Source organism: Plasmodium vinckei, assembly GCF_900681995.1.
Source record: "Plasmodium vinckei vinckei genome assembly, chromosome: PVVCY_11".
In the NCBI taxonomy this organism is placed as follows: Eukaryota; Apicomplexa; class Aconoidasida; order Haemosporida; family Plasmodiidae; genus Plasmodium; species Plasmodium vinckei.
Window position 1 is genome coordinate 1587187 of NC_051303.1, and position 19240 is coordinate 1606426.

At 24.4% G+C, this 19240-nt stretch overlaps 6 protein-coding genes across 6 annotated transcripts; 3 read left to right on the forward strand and 3 right to left on the reverse strand.

Annotated features, from left to right (window-relative positions):
* Positions 1-420: 420 nt before the first annotated feature.
* PVVCY_1104460 (alanine--tRNA ligase, putative) lies at positions 421-4062 on the forward strand (the record flags this gene model as incomplete). The annotated part of the gene is made up of 1 exon (XM_008625933.2): positions 421-4062. The coding sequence occupies one exon, from the start codon at positions 421-423 to the stop codon at positions 4060-4062; it is 3642 nt and encodes a 1213-aa protein (XP_008624155.2).
* A 1369-nt stretch (positions 4063-5431) lies between these two features.
* PVVCY_1104470 (secreted ookinete protein, putative) lies at positions 5432-9097 on the forward strand (the record flags this gene model as incomplete). Its single annotated transcript, XM_008625932.2, has 1 exon — positions 5432-9097. One exon carries the CDS (start codon positions 5432-5434, stop codon positions 9095-9097), a length of 3666 nt encoding a protein of 1221 aa, XP_008624154.2.
* Positions 9098-10432: 1335 nt separating this feature from the next.
* On the forward strand, positions 10433-11149 carry PVVCY_1104480 (conserved Plasmodium protein, unknown function; the record flags this gene model as incomplete). Its single annotated transcript, XM_008625931.2, has 1 exon — positions 10433-11149. The coding sequence occupies one exon, from the start codon at positions 10433-10435 to the stop codon at positions 11147-11149; it is 717 nt and encodes a 238-aa protein (XP_008624153.1).
* Positions 11150-11701: 552 nt separating this feature from the next.
* Positions 11702-12372, reverse strand: PVVCY_1104490 (conserved Plasmodium protein, unknown function; the record flags this gene model as incomplete). The annotated part of the gene is made up of 4 exons (XM_008625930.1): positions 11702-11814; positions 11901-11927; positions 12050-12229; positions 12318-12372. 4 exons carry the CDS (start codon positions 12370-12372, stop codon positions 11702-11704), a joined length of 375 nt encoding a protein of 124 aa, XP_008624152.1.
* A 936-nt stretch (positions 12373-13308) lies between these two features.
* PVVCY_1104500 (26S proteasome regulatory subunit RPN11, putative) lies at positions 13309-14555 on the reverse strand (the record flags this gene model as incomplete). Its single annotated transcript, XM_037634571.1, has 3 exons — positions 13309-13337; positions 13427-14189; positions 14412-14555. The coding sequence occupies 3 exons, from the start codon at positions 14553-14555 to the stop codon at positions 13309-13311; spliced, it is 936 nt and encodes a 311-aa protein (XP_037490656.1).
* A 1702-nt stretch (positions 14556-16257) lies between these two features.
* On the reverse strand, positions 16258-18306 carry PVVCY_1104510 (ABC transporter E family member 1, putative; the record flags this gene model as incomplete). The annotated part of the gene is made up of 2 exons (XM_008625928.2): positions 16258-16283; positions 16473-18306. The coding sequence occupies 2 exons, from the start codon at positions 18304-18306 to the stop codon at positions 16258-16260; spliced, it is 1860 nt and encodes a 619-aa protein (XP_008624150.2).
* Positions 18307-19240: the final 934 nt, after the last annotated feature.

The following is a 19240-nucleotide window of genomic DNA, read 5'->3' on the forward strand; positions in this document are numbered from 1 at the left end:
ATAAAAAATACATACCCATTGATACTGGTATTAAAAAAATAAATATATATATACCTATATAGCTACATTTTTATAATATAATCAAAAAAAAAATTTTGTGGCATGCCATTATACTTGGATAATTTTTACCCTTTACATTGGCATATATTTTTTATATTTACATATAGATATACTTTCACAATAATTTTTTATTATGAAAAGTTTTTGATGAAGCAACAAATTTTGAACACATATATATTTGATTAATTTTTGAGTATAATTATTTTATATAGTAATATTAGAATTTTTTCCTTTTATATGGGGTTATAAACTTGTGAAATAGATAAGCTCTTAGTTATAAATGTGTTATAGTATATAATATATAATATATAATATGTATATATATACGGACATGTATCATATTTTTGTTAATAGAAATATATGATTATTTGTTCGTTTATCATTTTGTTTCTATATATATTTTTGAACACCAATAAGCAAGTCATATTGGGAATTCGGATAAATAAGGCGTTCAAAATAACTGATAAAAATCAATTACGTACAAAAAAAAACAATAGTAGCAACAGTTGCTTAACTAATAAAATTTTATTTATTGATGAAAAAAAAAAAAATAATTTATCAGTTCATGTTAAGAGGGGAAAAGATAGGTATTTAAAAAGTCGTGAACAAATAAATGATTATATGGTATTTAATCATATAAACCCAAAATTGCAGAATATTGGATTTGCAACAAAATTTACATACAGATATAATTTGAATAGAGATAATATTAATAGTATATTTAATTTTATTTATTTATTAAAAGGAAATAATTCGAAAAAATATTTCATAACAACCACACACAAAATGAATAAAAGTGATAGCAATAATTTAAAAAGGTATAATGCAGAGAATGAAGAAAGTGAATATTTACATATAGATAAAAATGGTGAAATAAATGGTCAAAATGTAGGAGGTAAACAAAATGAATATAAATATATGACATCAGAACAAGTGCGAAATAATTTTATTAACTATTTTAAAAATAAAAATCATACAGTAGTTGATAGTGCATCAGTTATACCATATAATGATAATACTTTATTATTTACAAACGCGGGTATGAATCAATTTAAAAAAATATTTCTTGGAAATGTCGATAAAAATAGTGATTTAGGTAAATTAAAAAGATGTGTAGATACCCAGAAATGCATTCGAGCTGGTGGTAAACATAATGATTTAGATGATGTTGGTAAAGATGTATATCATCATACATTTTTTGAAATGCTTGGTAATTGGAGTTTTGGTGATTATTTTAAAGAAGAAAGTATTGAATTTGCATGGGATTTATTGACAAATGTTTATAAAATAAATCCAGATAGATTATATGTAACATATTTTGGGGGTGATAAAAATTTACCTAGTTGCCCACCAGATTTAGAAGCAAAAAAAATATGGTCAAAATATTTAGATGAAAAACGTATATTACCATTTGGAATGAAAGATAATTTTTGGGAAATGGCTGAAACAGGACCATGTGGGCCATGCTCAGAAATTCATTATGATAGAATTGGTAACAGAGATGCATCCGATCTTGTAAATAAAGATGATCCAAGTGTTTTAGAAATATGGAATATTGTATTTATGCAGTATAATAAAGATGAAAAGAAAAATATGAACAAATTACCATCCCCTTGTATTGATACAGGTATGGGATTAGAAAGAATAACATCGATTTTACAAAATGTTCAAAGTAATTATGATACTGATTTATTTACACCTATTTTCAAACAAATAAAAGAAATTTTCAACGATATACCTAACTATCAAGGAAAAATTAATGAAGAGGACCCAGATAAAATCGATTATGCATATAGAGTTATAAGTGATCATATCAGATGTTCTACTATTGCAATAAGTGATGGGTGTATTCCTAGTAATGAGGGTCGAAACTATGTTATAAGAAGAATAATAAGAAGAGCAGTTCGAGTGGGTAAACAAGTTTTTAATATAAAAAGCAATGTACTATGGTTTTATAAATTAGTTGACTCTGTTTGTAAAATATTAGGAAATTGCTTTAAAGATTTACAAAACGAAGAAAAGGTTAATTATATAAAAAATGTTATCATGCAAGAGGAGTTAATATTTAACAAAACATTGGAAAAAGGTGTTGACCAATTTAATAAAATTATTAAAAAATGCCATCAAAAATCAAACAATAATAATAACCTTTTCAGTGGTAAAGATGCATTTGATTTGTATACCTCTTATGGGTTTCCAATTGATTTAATCGAAATTATGTGTGAAGAAAAAAATGTTAAATTGAATATGGAAGAATTCAATACATTGTTTAAAAAACATCAGCTAGTTTCCGATACGAATAATTTTAAAATAAATAAAATTATCGATTTACCAGTAGAAAAGGCACATGAAATAAAATCTAAGTACAACGTTTTACCTACAATAGATCATCATAAATATAATTGGAACAATACTTTTGAAGCCCCCAAAAGTAAAGAAGAAAATAAAGATAACTTAAGGTTGAAATCATCGGTTCAGATTATTTATGATGGTAATTTTTTAGACGAAATAGTGCATACTGATGACGAAGCAAAGGAAAGTTCATCATGTGAAAAAATAGAAAATAAGCAAAAGAAATACGCATTAATTTTGAAGGAAACGAATTTCTATTACGAAAACGGTGGACAAATATATGATACTGGATTTATTCAAAATGAATCCATGAAATTTCAAGTATTAAATGTGCAAAAGATGAACGATTACATATTACATATTGGAGTTCTACTAAATGGGCACATCAAAAAAAACGATGCAATAGAAACAGTTGTTGATTTTGAAAGAAGAAAACTTATAGCTTGTAATCACACAGCTACTCATTTGTTAAATTTTGCCTTAAGAAAGGTTTTAACAGATCAAGTGAATCAAAAAAAAAATAAATGCGATAATAAGGGTGAAAAAAAAGAGAATTCTTTAGAAAATTCTATTGAAACTAAGAACAAATTGGAAGGAAACTCATCATGTAATCATTCGAATGGAAGCTCAATTTTTAATTGCGAACAGAAAGGTTCTTTGGTTGATGATGAAAAATTGAGATTTGATTTTTCGTTCATTGAAAATATAAATATGGATGTACTAAACAAAATTGAAACTGAAATAAATAATATTGTAAAAGAAGAATTGAATGTATCAGTTAAAACTATGGATTTAACTGAAAGTAAAAAAATAAAAGGAATTCGAGCAATTTTTGAAGAAGATTATGCCGATAAAGTAAATGTTGTTTTTATAAGTAAAAATGCTGATGATGTATTAAATAATTTAGATATTAATTATACTTATCTTTGTTCAATTGAATTATGTGGAGGAACCCATATTGGAAATACAAAATATATTAAAGAATTTATCATTACTTCAGAGGAAAGCATAGGTAAGGGAATTCATCGAATCAATGCAGTTACAAATAAAAAAGCAGAAGAAATTAACAAAAAATTTAATGATTTAGTTGCTAAATATAAACATGTTTTTGATGACCCAAATGAAGATAAATTAACAGATGTACAAAACTATAAAAGAATTTTAAAAGAAGATAAGTTTTTGCCACTCATTAAAAAAAATAAAATATTAGAAGATTTAGAAATAATTGAAAGAGATATTGTCGAAAAAAAAAAAAATGCACAAAAGGAATTGTTTAATAAAGCAATGAGTATAGGTAAATTATATGCTACAGAAAATAAGGATAACATTTTATTGGATATAAAATTATTTACTGAAATAAATGGAAATCAAAAAGTCTTAGAAAAAGTTTGTCAAGCATATACTAAGGCTAATAAGAACTTAAGCTATTTTTTTATTATTCATGACGAAAATAATACTTATTGTGTTCTTGAAATAAGAGATTCTTTGAAAGGTAAAGGAATACAGGCAGATACCTTTATGAAACAAGTAATGGAATCAGTGGAAGGCCATTCTGGTGGCGGAAAAAACAAAGCATTTGGTTCCTCAGGAAAGGATAAAGGCACACCGATAAAACAATCTGCAGAAGAAGTAATTAAGAAATATCTATAACCTTATGAAGCATGTAAAAATGGAAACTCCTTAAATTGTGTATATAATTTGTTCGAGTATTCATAATGTAAAACGATAAAACGCAACTTATTTTAGGCTCTTCATATTATTTTTATGCTGATAATGCATGCATATTTATATGTTGCCTGAATAGCATTACTGCATATGTGTGAAATTATCAAACATCTTTTTTCTTTTTATGCATTTTATAATGTTTTATATTTTTAACATATAGTTCTTTCTATGTTATATTTCATCGTCGTTAATAAGATTAACGGTAGATAAATGTGTGAACATTTTATTAAACTACAATGAAATTAAAAATTTTAACCTTTTATAATTTATTTGGAGCATTGTAATTAAATATAAGATAATGATTCAGCTATGAGTTTTTTTCATATAAAGGCATTTGAAGTTTATATGGCCATCTCACATTCCTTATTCCATCATTTAAAATAATTGGGTATTAATCATTTACAATAAATTTAGGAATGTATATATAGCTAATTGTTAGGGCTTTTAACAAACTTTAATTTAAAGCTTTGAAATTTTTTTTTATAGATTGATAGGAAAAGGGTTGTGTCTATAAAAAAATAATAAATAGCACTATTCTGGAAAATAACCACAGCTGTTACGCATAAAAAAAAATTTTAATAATGTAATACTCTCTAAAGCGATACTGCATTTTTTAGATAGGAAATAGAGAAATAGCTAAAATATGTGTGTGCACACTATACTTTAACTATTATATATAAGTTTTTTTTTTATTTTTTAAATATAAAATATTTTATATGTTAGCTATTTATTGTGTAGACAGGCACATTGAATGGAAATATAAGCTAATTGGCCCTGAACATGTCAGGTAAAAAAAACTAACTAGCTAATATGTTGTATCTTTTTGTGGTTTTGTGTGTATTTTTTATATTTCGAATGGTTTTCAAAGAAAAAATAAAATAGCTAGATTATATTTATTTTGTAAATGTATAAATTAAATATTTTTAATAAAATATAAATATAAATATATTTTTTTTAAATTAAATAATTAAAAGAAAATAAAAATCGCAAGAAATAAGACAAGACATTTACTACCAAAAAATTATATATGATTTAATCGAATATATTATACAAATATAAACTGATATTTTTTTCGAAATATTCTTTGAATTAATGATTATATAGTATGTCTATACTTCAATGTTTTTGATTTAATTAAACGTTGACTAATTTGTGTGTTATTTTCAAGCTTTCAGCATAACAACAAATGTAATATTGTTTTTATTTTTTCGTGCTTTAACTTTTGGTTTTTTCAACTTTATTTTTAATTTTGTTATTTTCGATTTTTTAATTATTAGATAGTAAATGAGTTACTATGGGTAATATTAAAGAGTTGTTGATTTTTTTTTTCCTTTTGTCTGTTGTTTTTCCTTTAATATATTGTGAACAAAATAATGAAAAAAAAATTCATTTCAAAATAGAGCTACTTGATAACGATCATTTACTATCAAATGATCACTTAAAGAAAGAAAAAAGCATATTTCAAGGTGGAAATAAATTAAAAATAAAAACCTTTGAAAAAATTCAAGGAAATATTCTTGAGAGAGCCATAGTTGTAGAACAAGTTAACAAACTAAAAAGTAGCAATGTGGTAGAAGATGATATAAGTTTAGAAGATTCAAGTGCTGATGATACTGACTCTAATAATGGCGTAAAAAAAAATAATATGAAAGTTATTTCATCTGAAGAATCCGTAGAAAATGATATTCATATGTTACGTAAGGTTTATCAAAAAACATTGCCGGATACAACTACTACTTACTGTTATATTAGATACACATTTAATCTTAATTTAGAAAAATTAAGTGAAAGTAACAAAAGTGAGATATTTAAAGGAATAGATAGCAGTCTAGATTATACATCTTTTTTACCAAAAAATAAAATTAACGCTACAGAATCCATGCTAGAAAATGAATATGCAAATATGGATAAATCCGAGGGTTCGAATGATTCCATTATATCAAATTTGGAACTAATAAATGGTGATATCGAGACGGAAAATACTAACGAAGAATACATTAAGACTATTGATGATATTATTGGTTATTTTGATGATAATAGTGATACGTTAAGTGTACCGATAGCTATTAAAAATAAATTAATGAATGAAAAAAAAAATCTAGTCGAAAATAATCAGTCCAAAAGATACGTAGATCATGGAATAAACAAAGAATACATGGAAAATATTGGATTTTATGAATTACTAAAAATGCTAAAAAATTCTTTTTTTATGAGAAAAAATCTAAAAAGTGTATCATATAATTTAAACGAGAAAAACGATAATGAAATCGATATTGAAAAAGGGATCGATGACATTTTTATAAATTCAATTATTAATGTATTTAGTTGTTATGACACACTGAAAAAAAATAATAAAATAAATTCTATTTTCATGAGTAATGAAAATGAAAATAATATAAACAGTTATGGCGAAATACATGATCATAGTTTTTCTAATATATCACCTAGACGCAACACATTGAATGAGAATTTTATGAATAGTGATGAAGATGACGAAGAATGCGAATCCTTTTTACAATTAATTTTACAAAATAAAATATTTGAAAATGATTCAAAAGTTTCAGAGAATGAGCAAATCATGAATTTGGGTACGGAAATGGGTAACCAAGAAGGTACTGAAGGAAATTATTTAAAATCAGATGATTCATTTGATAATAGTTCAAATATGAATATACTTAAACCAAGCGTTAGAAAATTATACAACAATTCTAACAATTTCGATTACAATAACAATGATAATACAAGAGAATTAAGTACTATGGAAGGAATACCCAGTGATTTAGGGGATATCGAATCATTTACAGAAATATCTGATACAATGAAAAATTATGATACATTCGACGAGAGCGATGAAAACGATGATGAATATTATAACGCGGACGATGAGGCTGATGACGAAGAATATGACGACGAAATAGAAGAAAGTATAGAAAATAACGAAGAAATTGGGGACAATATAGAAGAGTCTGAAGATTATAGCGCTGACGACGAAGAAAGTAGCGAAGACGAGGATTATAGCGATGTGGATGAGGATTATAGTGATGAAGGTGAAGATGATAGTAATGAAGATGAGGATTATAGTGATGAAGATGATAGTAATGAAGATGAAGATGATAGTAATGAAGATGAGGATTATAGTGATGTAGATGAGGATTATAGTGATGAAGGTGAAGATTATGGTGATGAAGGTGACGATCATAGTAATGAAGATGAGGATTATAATGATGAGGACGAAGATTATAATGATGGAGATGAGGAGTATAACGATGAGGACGAAGATTATAATGATGAATATGAGGATTATAATGATGAAGATGAGGATTATAGGAGGGAAGTGGATGAAAATGGTTATGATGAAAATGGTAATTTTGTCGAAGATGAAGATGACGCTATAAATCGTACTCAAGTAATTAAAATAGAAGATGCTGTAGGCTCCATATTAAGAGCAGGTACAAACAAAATAAAGAATTTAGGAAAAACTGATACTGTAAAAAAAATAAAAAAAAATATGAGTATTAGTAATTTATCAGGAAAAGTTAATGGTATTATAGGCAACATTAAGAATGCAACGGAAAAGACTATTAGTAAACCCAAAAAGGAAATTTCAAATGGTATTAATAAACTAAAGGATGGAATGAAAAAGAATGTTAATACAATGAAGGAAAAAAGTAAAAGTTTTTCGGATAAGGCTGCAAAAGCAGGGAAATCTAGCATCAGCCAACTTAAAAATAAAGCTAAAAATGCCATCAAGAATGTTAAAAAAGGTGGTGATAAAATTGCTAATAAATTAGTGAAAGAAAGTAAAAATAGTGTAGATAAACTTAAAAATGGAGCTAAAAGTGGCATTAAGAGTGTTAAAAAAGGTGGAGATAAAATTGCTAATAAATTAGTGAAAGAAAGTAAAAATAGTGTAGATAAACTTAAAAATGAAGCAAAAAAGGGGGTTGAAGCAGTTAAAGAAAAAAGTGAAAATATTGTAAACAAAGTCACTAAGGCTGCAAAAGACAATGAAGATAAACTTAAAATAGAAGCAAAAAAGGGAGTTGAAATCGTTAAAGAAAAAACTGAAAATGCCATAGATAAAGTTGCAAAAGTAGTAAAGGATGGGGCAATCAAACTTGAAGAAGAAGCCAAAAAAGGAGTTGAAGCAGTTAAAGAGAAAAGTGAAAATATTGTAAACAAAGTCACTAAGGCTGCAAAAGACAATGAAGATAAACTTAAAATAGAAGCAAAAAAGGGAATTGAATCTGTTAAAGAAAAGTCTGAAAAAGCCATAGATAAAGCTGTAAATGTAGTAAAGGATGGTGCAAACAAAATTGAAAGTGAAGTAAAAAAGGGAGTTGAAGCAGTTAAAGTAAAAACAGAAAACACTATAGACAAAGCTGTAAAAGTAGTAAAGGATGGTGCAAACAAAATTGAAAGTGAAGCAAAAAAGGGAGCTAATGAAGTTAAGACAAAAATTGATAAGGTTATAGATAATGCTGAAAAATCTGCAAAAAATGTCACGGGGAAAGTTTCAACTGAAACAAAAAATACTCTAGGAAATATTACAAAAGAAGTGGAAAAAGGAATAAAAACATCTAGCACAAAATTAGATAATAATAAAAAGAGTGATATAAATAAAACTAATGATGGATTAAATAAAGAAAAAGGTAGTGCCAAAACAAAGGATATATCACCCGCAACTCCCAAAAATGGTGCTAAAAATACTTCAGTAAATAAAGTCTCTAAAAGTAAAGCATCTTTATTAAGTATATCTGATAACAATAATGAAGAACCCTTAAATAAAGAAAAAATAAAAAACGAAATAAATAAAATTGATAAAGAATACAAAAAATTGAAAAAAATGGAAAAAAAATTAAATGAAGAATTAAAGAACCCCTCTCTTTCAGACAAACAAATAATTCATGAATTTGATGAATATGAAAAAACTGCTGAAAAAAAAAATAAAAAAATATAAATAATATAATGCATATATTATTTATATTTTTCTTTAATATGTCTTTTTCTAAATATCATTGCATAATTAATATATGTATGCGTCCATATATTAATATAAATATACATAATAGACGTGTTATTTATATGATTTACTTTTTAATGTTTTCATTTTTGATGATTCAATGATTTCAAAACATATATTTTAAAATATATAATATTATTACATTTTTTGTTATTTGTGATTTGTTTTTGTTATAATTTGATTTGTTGCATGTTCTTTGATAGCTTATTTGCTAAACGATGTTATTTTTCTATATAAACAATTGGTATATGCGAACTATACGCATATATCTTATGTTTTATGTAAAACGTATTCTTTAAATATAAATATTAAATAATAAAAATGAAATAAGATGATCTGAAATTTACAGCTTCAATAGCCACTTATTAACTTATTTTCCTTTTTGTGGATTTAAGAACTTAATAAAAAACAATTTAATTATATAAAATTGAGAAATTTAGCATATTTCAATTGTTCTACATTCAAAATTATGATTCATTAGACATTTTACATCATGATTAATGATAATATATTAAACAATATAAAATAATAATACGTATCCCAATATGGTTAAAAAATGATGGCTTATTTATTATTTAAAATGAAAAATATTTTATTTTTCCAAATAGCTATTATGCCAGTACAATTTTTTATGTTTGTATTTGTCTAATGTAATTATAACTTGATAGTTAAAACGAAAAGGTCATTACATTTATAAATAAATAGTGGCATTGCTATCATATTTATTGAAAGTGCATTATGTTGGATATAGAAACACGAGAAATAGACTGAATTATAATATATCTTAAAAATATGTTTTACACACATATTATTATTATGGCTAGTTCATTGGAATTTATATATTATAAAAAATTTAATTAAAAAATATGAACGTTCAGAAAAAAATGTATTTTTTAAATATAGCTAAAATACAATTTTTATTTTATTTTTATTAATTTATGAAAATAATAATATGCAAGCGTCTTTTTACTGTATAGGCAGAATTTTTACAACATTTTCGAGTCTATATATTATGTCGAATATGCACACATAGTATTTTTTTGTGTCTTACTATTCTTAATAGGCTGAATTAAAAATTCGTTTTTTTCATACAAAATTTCAATAATATATTATATTTTAAATTTTGCTTTTAACTATATGTTTATATATTGTGCTTATTTAGCGATTTGTTATTTTTTCTATTTTAATAATACTTTATTGGCTATTGTAGCTTATTGATTTTTGAATTGATATATATTTTACACTATTTATACACAAACTTATAATTTTAAAATGACGAAAGCTTGGATAGTATATTGGCTATCTTTTTGTTTGTTTTATTTTGAAGTTGTAAGAGGAAAGAATATTGCAACAAAATGGGATAATTTAAAAAATTTAAATACTGGAAATAATGGGCAAATACAAATTGATACTTTAATAAATAAAGGTATGAGGGATAACAATTTAGATAAAAGAACAAAAAAAAGTCGTATGAATAAAAATAGTAACAAATTACGTAATACTAAAAAAAGTAACATAAAAAAAAATGGCATAAGTAGGCATCAATCGTCAAATAATCATACATTTTTAAGTCTAAAAACTAAAGTTAAAACTGATAATGATGATAATGAAAGTAATGAAGAAACAATAGAATTATCCACTGATAATGAAGTTAATAATATAATGCACAATCAAATGAATGTATTAAGAGATATAACAGAAAAAATTAAAGAAGACAAAACTGTTAAAAATATTGGGCAAATTAATATAATAGATATTCCAACTATTGCCCAGGAAGAACGAAAAATAGACGATTTTTATGAATATGAAAATAAAACTATTCAAAATATTAGAAAAAACAAAGAAAATATTTATAAAATGATAAATAATGATTTAGATATTTTATTAAAACCAGCTCAAAAGGAATATATGAAGGTAGCAAAAGGTATCAAGGACAATTTACTGCATGAATACGAAGAAATACTTCAAGAAGAATTGTTAGAAGAATGAATATTATCCACCATCATACTCAGTTGTATCCATAAATACGTATTACAATCCTGATATATTTATATATATTATTTTTTTAATCACAATAAATTTTGTGGTTATTTAATATATAGTAGATTTTGCAAGAGCATTTCTATCTATTTGAATTATCATCTTTTTAATCCTTTTATTAGATGAAAGACATATTTCAATAATGGCTATAAATTTGTTATAAGTTATGTACTTATGAATCGTTGTGTCTAACTAATAATTTGGTTTCATTCTGAATATTTTATTTTTTTTTATTATAAAAATTTGTGGAGTTTTTTTTTGTGATTAATATATCCATGTTGTATTATTTTCTATGTATGTGTGTTCCTCGCCTTTTATTTGATGATTATTATAATTTACAATTTATTATAAATTATTTTTTAATGTTGTTATAGATAATTTTGTTTATATGCATACACATATATATATCGTACTATTTGGTGTATGGAAATATATTATAGCTACCTTGATAATGATTTTTTTTATCATTTAAAATTATAAAATCTAAGAAATTGCACAATATTAATTACACTGGGGATTAACACAAATTTTTCCTACTCTGTTTTCATCATTTTTCCAGGTATTAAGTTTTAATAAATCTTCAATCCAACTAGTATTAAGAACATCGTTATTTTCTGTTAGAAGAAAAGAGAGCAAATGATATATTATTATACATTAGCATATCGTTATAACAATTTTAGTTTTCTATGTTTGTTATTACTCATTATTTTGTAGTGTAATGGAATTCCTGAAAAAAAAGGTTAAATACGAGTAGAATTAAATAATAAAACTGTTATAGTTGACATACAAACGAATATGTAAACATAAAATGAAGATAAAATTGTGTAATTATGTTAAATGCATATTTACTTATTGAACAATCGGGTCCAGCAAAATAATTTTCTTTAAATTTTTTGCATACACATATAATAGATGAATAGGGAGAATTATTTGCATTCTTGATATAACAATCGGATCCATTTTTACAATATGTCAATATGGCGTCCTCATTTGTTACTAGAGAGCATAGTGTATAATTGCAGGATATATCTAAAAGGTGTTATTAATTTATGTATAATATGTGTGGGGTATATACTTAAAAAATGATATTGTGTATTTTAAAAAATTGTTAATTTACTATTAAGTTGTAAAAGGAATGAGAAAAACATAAAAATAATAATCCGATTATTCATTGCTTTGAAAATAAAAGAAAAGCGGATGATAAAAGATTTATATATTTGTTGGTATTTAATTTGTTCTTATTTTTTTTAAACTGTAAAATGGTATCATGCATTTTATTTACACATCTTTTAATTATAAAATTGTTTTTTTTTTTTGGAAAAAAGAATATTTTTTTAATTAGTAAATAAAAAATGTGTATCATATAATTAAAGGAGACAAAACATATATGCATATCCCTATTTAAAAAAAATGTATAATTTTTAGTTTCGTTCTAAAAGGTGCTATAAAAATTTTCCAAAATAAGAAAGTCAATTCTTAGTAAATATATTTCTTAATATTTTGGGTATTAGCAGTAATGAATTTGATAGGAATATCCCTTAATAATATTTAAAAATGAACTAATAAATGTGGTTATTTTTTCATTTTTTGTTTGTTCATATTTTCTTTTTATTAAATCGGTAAAAGGATTTTGAATAAAAAATATTATATACATAAGTGTATATATTAATGTCTAATTCGTTGAATTGAAATCGAAAAAGATGAGAAAACATAATATATTATGTACATTATTGAAAAAATAAAGTATTTAATATGTACAATTAAAAAAATATCATTAAATAGTTGAAAAAAAATAAAATAATAGGTGAAGAGTATTCTTGTATATGGTTTAGTTCCTAATGTTATTATGTGTGCCCATATAATACTTATTTGAATGGGCATGTTGAAAAGTTTGAGGTATTTTAATGAAGTTTAACACAATGGAAACAAATATCATTATGACTTTAATTTTTTATCATTTTATTTATTTTCTCGGTTAACCTTTTCATTAGTTAAGTCAAATTGCTTTTCTTTTTTTATTAAACATATTTGCTACTTACAAAAAAATGATAAAAAATTAATAACTTATTGAGGGAAAATATGGCTAATTTTGGTAATATTATGTTCGCCTAAAAAAATAGGGTATTTGCCATGGTACCTAAAGGAGTAAAAAATAAAGAGATATATGAAATATATGAAAGTATAGGGTTGCATATATTTGTGTGGTGTTATTTTATATGGACATACCAATGGAAGTAAGGATAGAATCATTTAGTAATGTCTCTACACAATTTTGTATTCTCTTTTTTGCATCTATTTTTCCAATATTTTCTAAAAGAATTTCTTCACGTGTTTTTTTCATTTCATTACTTAAATTTTTGTTATATAAGCTTGTTAATTTTTTAATACTCTCTAAAGTTTCATCAGTATTTTTTTTTTGTTCATCAAAGTCAAGTAGCTTTAAAGGGTTAACCCAAACATCTTTATGTAAATTTAAAAGCATATTTTTTTCTAATTCATTTTTTCTATAATTAATAACTATTGAATAATAATTTCTATTCAATCCATGAACTAAAGCAGTTAATGTTGGTTTTGTTAGATATCCAATGTTTGATGTTGTTTGTCTAGGTTCTTGGCCTAACATAAGTATATGAGGATTAATTAATCGAAAGCAATCAATAACAACTTTTCCTTTAACTGATTGTATTGGATCAACAACAACACCAATTGTTCTTGGATTTAATTGTTCAAAACTTTTTTGGGTATTAACATCAGTTCCGGATAGCCAACATCCAAAACCAGGGTGAGAATGGTACCATCCAACAACCATTTCATGCCTTCCTGTTTTTTTTAATTCTTCTAACATATTAGTTTGATATACTGGATCAACAGCTTCAACACTTACACTATTACCTGACTGAGGCATAGCAAATACATCCACAATCCTAATGGTATATTCATCAACAATTTCACCAAGCATCAATCCCATAACTTCCATAGGAACTCCGGCCTAAAAAAAATAATTAAAAACATATATCATTATAATATTTTAGAAGAAATATACTTCCCCTTTTCTGTGGTAAGATATACACAAACGATGAGCATGATCAGTTTATAGTGTAAATGGATTAATATAAGAACATATCCATAATTAGATGAATAAAATATCGTTTTTTTTTAAAATATATGAAAGGGTGTTATCATGGTTTATTTAATTTTTGTTTGTGATTACTCGTCCATGCTTCAGAATTTTAAGAAGAGCCAAAGGGGAAATATACACTTGCTCACTTGTATCGGCTAATGGCTCATTTGACATTCCATTGCCATCGGAAAAGGAGTAAAAAAGCTCACGTAATGAAGAAGGAATTCCAGCCATTTCTTTTAAAAAAGTTTGTAGGATTTTTTAAATCGTTAAAATATGTGCATACAATGATAAATGTACTGAAGTTTAGAAATAGTTTTGAATAAATAGAAAAATATTAGTATTGCTTATATATATATACTTCACATAATATGACTCATCATGCTTGTACGCATATATAATAAAAGAATGATGTGTATTTTTATAAAACTGTTATTTTTAATTGGATATTTCTATGGTAATGTTTATGTTTGAAAAAATATGTTAAATCAATAAAATAAGTATGATATATAAATATGTTTATTATATAGTTATATCCAAAATATGTAGCATATTCTTTCACCCATTTTATTATAAGCACATGTAAATATTATTTTACAAGTGAATATAAAAAGAAAAAATAAACTTGAAATTTTTTATGTTTTTCAAAAATATAAAAATAAAATATGAAAAATTCAAATTGGTTATACGTGCTGCATATACTATACAGAGGGAATTAATTTATGTAAAAAAAAAAGCAATATTGAAAAAAATATGCATATGCTTATTTAATTATATACAAATGTAGCGAGCAATAATTAAATTATTTCTCTAATAATTTTCTATTTATAAATTTTAAGTAATTCATATTTTTAAATAAACTTTATTTTTTTTTCCATTATTTTTTCTTAGTATAATGTGTTATTAGCAAGCGCGTGTAAATTGGGTGTATGCCTTTATTATATATGTATAAATTGCTATGCTTAAAGTGAAATGGATTATAATAATAACCAAAAAAATCAACCTTATATAAGTGTAGGAATTAATAGCTATATTTAATTTTCATTGAACTGTTATATATTTTATTAATATGATAGTATATTAGTGTAAATAGTCCTTTTTCTTTTGGGTGTTTTCTAGATTAGTACCATACCAATTTAACAATAAAAAAAATAAAATATGTATTAAAATTAATGTATAATTTTGTTCGTATTGATAGGGATACATATGTATGTAAACGAAAAACATGTATTATTATTAAAACCGTTGAAGCAAGTTGATCTTATCTATATTCATATATGCATTCTTATTGTTCTTAATCTATGGCATTAATTTAGAACAACTTTCCTATACACTATTTTACAATTAAAGTGTGTAAAGACCCAATAATATGATGTTGGAAAAACAAATAATGTAATGTAAGAATAATAGAGTCGAAGAATTTAGGAAAGAGAAAGTGTAATAAAATTAGATTCTATCCAAAAAAATATAAAAATTATTATTTATTTAAAATATATATTTAAACCAAAAAATATAAGTTTTAAAAAGATTAATAACAATTATATATGTGCACATTAATAAGAAATATTTATTCAAATATTTAAAATAACAAGGAACGCAAAAAAAAAGAAAGTGATAACAAAAATAAAAGCATCATTATACAAATAATAATAAAACCTAGTATATGCATAAAGAGAAGGTTTAATTTGGTTTGATTATATGCATTGAGATTTAATATATTATTTGATTTAGAATATGAAAAGATAGATAAATAAAATACTACAGTGACGTTATGGGTGCTTAATCATTCATGATGCGCTCATTTTCGTGATATGTAATGTGGTATCTTATTTGTTTACTTTTTTTTTTATAAAAAAGCTATATCTTCATTCAAATGATTAAATGGGATAGTTTAATTGGAAATTCCGTGAATGTCCATTTTTGGTTTATAGTATATTTATTCATCAATAATAAAATATGTTCCTGAAAAAAAAATATAATATGCATTATGAAAAGAGGTGTAAAAATTAGAAATTAAAGTGAAAAGTTATTATGAATATAAGAATGAATATGGGGATTGATAATTGCTATCACTAATATGATTTCTATTGGGCTTTTTGTTTGTTTTAATTTTATTTATTTTAAAAATTTTTATTTTTTTCATGTAGTTACCGTTTAATTTTTGCTCCTTATCCTTGACACTGTCATATTTATTAATTCTTGGTCTATAATTAGTTGGATCTCTTCTAAAAGTGACGTCAATGATTTTTAAGAATTTATTCATACCCGCTACTAATGTTTGTGGGGTATTGGCAACAGTATTAACTCCGGCTTGTCCGTCAAAAACGATAACATGATCAGCAAGATAAGTAGCCATTATAAAATCATGTTCGACAACAAAAGCAGTTTTGTTAGTATTAAGTATAAATCTTTTAATAATTTTGGATACAATTATTCTTTGTTCTGAATCTAAATAAGCTGATGGTTCATCGATTAGATAAATGTTAGTATTTTTTGCTAAGGTAATGATAATTGCAACTTTTTGTAATTCTCCACCAGATAATGTTAAAACTTGATTATCTAATATGCCATCAATTTTTAATGGTTTTATTATTTCATTATTAAAATATGGATCTGTATATAAGCCTTTTAATTTTGACATTAATAATTGCCTAACAGTACCTGTAAATTTTGCTTGTATTTGTTGGGGTTTATAAGAAACACTTAAGGATTCTAAAAATGATAGACTATCTACATTATCAGGTTTAATTAGGCCAGCAAATAATCTTATAAATGTACTTTTTCCACTTCCATTTTGGCCTAATAATACAAAAATTTCTGATTCTGAAAAGTTTCCTTTATCTACTGTTAAGGTAAATGAGTTCAAGGTTTTTACCATTTTAGGATATGTATAAAAATGTAATCTTTTTTTATCTTCATCTGTTACATCTTGATCTGTAGCTAATTTAAAATTTAATGATTCTTCACGTATTCTTAAATTATCAGTTGGAATAAAACCGTCTAAAAATACATTAATTCCTTCTCTGACAGAGAATGGTGATGTAACAACACCATATGCACCTGCCTTTCCCCATAAGCAACAAACATAATCACTTAAATAATCTAATATAGATAAATCGTGTTCTACTACTATTATATAATTATCATGTCTTACTAAACCATGTATAATTTTTGCCATAGATATTCTTTGTTTTATATCTAAATAACTACTAGGTTCATCAAACATATATACATTTGTTGTTTGCCCAATAATAGATATTAATAATGCAAATCTTTGTAATTCTCCTCCACTTAAGTCTTCAACATTTCTATCAAGTAAATGATCTAGTTCTAATACTTTTATATATTTATCTTTTTGATTTAATTTATCTTTTTTATTTATTATTTCTAATATATTTCCTTTGACCTGTTTAGGTATTAAATCGACATTTTGTGGTTTAATAATAGGTGATAATTGTTCTTCTAATAATTTTGTAAAAAAAATTTGTAATTCACTACCTCTGAAAAATGATAATATATCTCGCCATTCAGGAGGACTATCAAACTTTCCTAAATTTGGTTTTAATTTAGATGATAAAATTTTTAATGCTGTTGATTTTCCAATACCATTTGTTCCAACTAATCCCAATATTTGTCCTAATTTTGGAACTGGTAATCTATGTAATTTAAAGGTATTAGGGCCATATCTATGTACAACATCTTTGTTAATATCTTTAGGTAAATTAATAATAGTGATTGAAGAGAATGGGCATTTCTTTACACATATACCACAACCTATACATAGCATTTCACTGATATATGCTATTTTTGAGCTATGGTCAACTTCAATACAAAATTTTCCAGTTTTTACAATAGGACAATTTTTTTTACATTCTAAATGACATTTTTTTGGTTTACATTTATCAGTACTAACAATGGCAATTCTTAATTTGGATGCTTCAAGTTTGTTTTCTTTATATAAATCTTCTTTGTTTTTTTTCTTCATTTTGTTGGATTGCTTCTTTTATAATGTATGCGGATTATTATGTCGGTATTGCTACGATAAATGAATAACCTTACGAAGATTAATATTTTTTAATTAAGCATAAAATGATATGTAAATAAAAACTGAGAACTTTTTAACTATTTTTTTGTGTAAAAATTGTTGATTTAGTAATTATTTGTTAATATTGTATAATATATATATTTACTGAATTATTTTGTGTGTTTTTTGATTATTTTAACGTGATTATACGGGATGTACAAATGGTGGTTGGTTTGGTGAAGCGCATACATATGTATATATAGAGAAAGAAAGTAAAAAGTATATGCACAGTGGGAATGCTTGATCAGAATGTAATTCGGCTATACATGAGAATTTTTGATTTTCTACAAACTTCTTAGTATGCTCTATTTATTATCATATAAAGGTATCGTAGTTTTGCTTTATATATTTATTCAAGCGTAAAACATATTTTGGAATATTAAGTACGAGGGAAAAAGATGAAATAAAAAAAAATATAAAAATCACAATATAGAAAAGAAATATATCTTGATTCAAATGTTTACAAAATTGTTTTTTAAAAAATGAAATGAACAATATCTATATTATTAATATAAAAAATAATATAAAGAGTATAAATGGTTTACTGATATAAACGGCGAAAAAAAATAATTAAACATTTTTTATAATAAAAATCAAATGAATCTTTTATTACAACAAATGATGGATTTCTTCATTTTTATGCCATAAATTAAGACTACTTTAAATTATTTTAGGAACATATATTTAAATATATACATTTATATGTGCATGCAATAAGTTTTTTTATTGCGTTGATTTTTATTTTCAAATGGGGTTTACACTATTATAGGTATTGAAATATATATATAGCAATATTACGTCATCTATGTAAATTAAACGGTTTTATTCGTTTGGA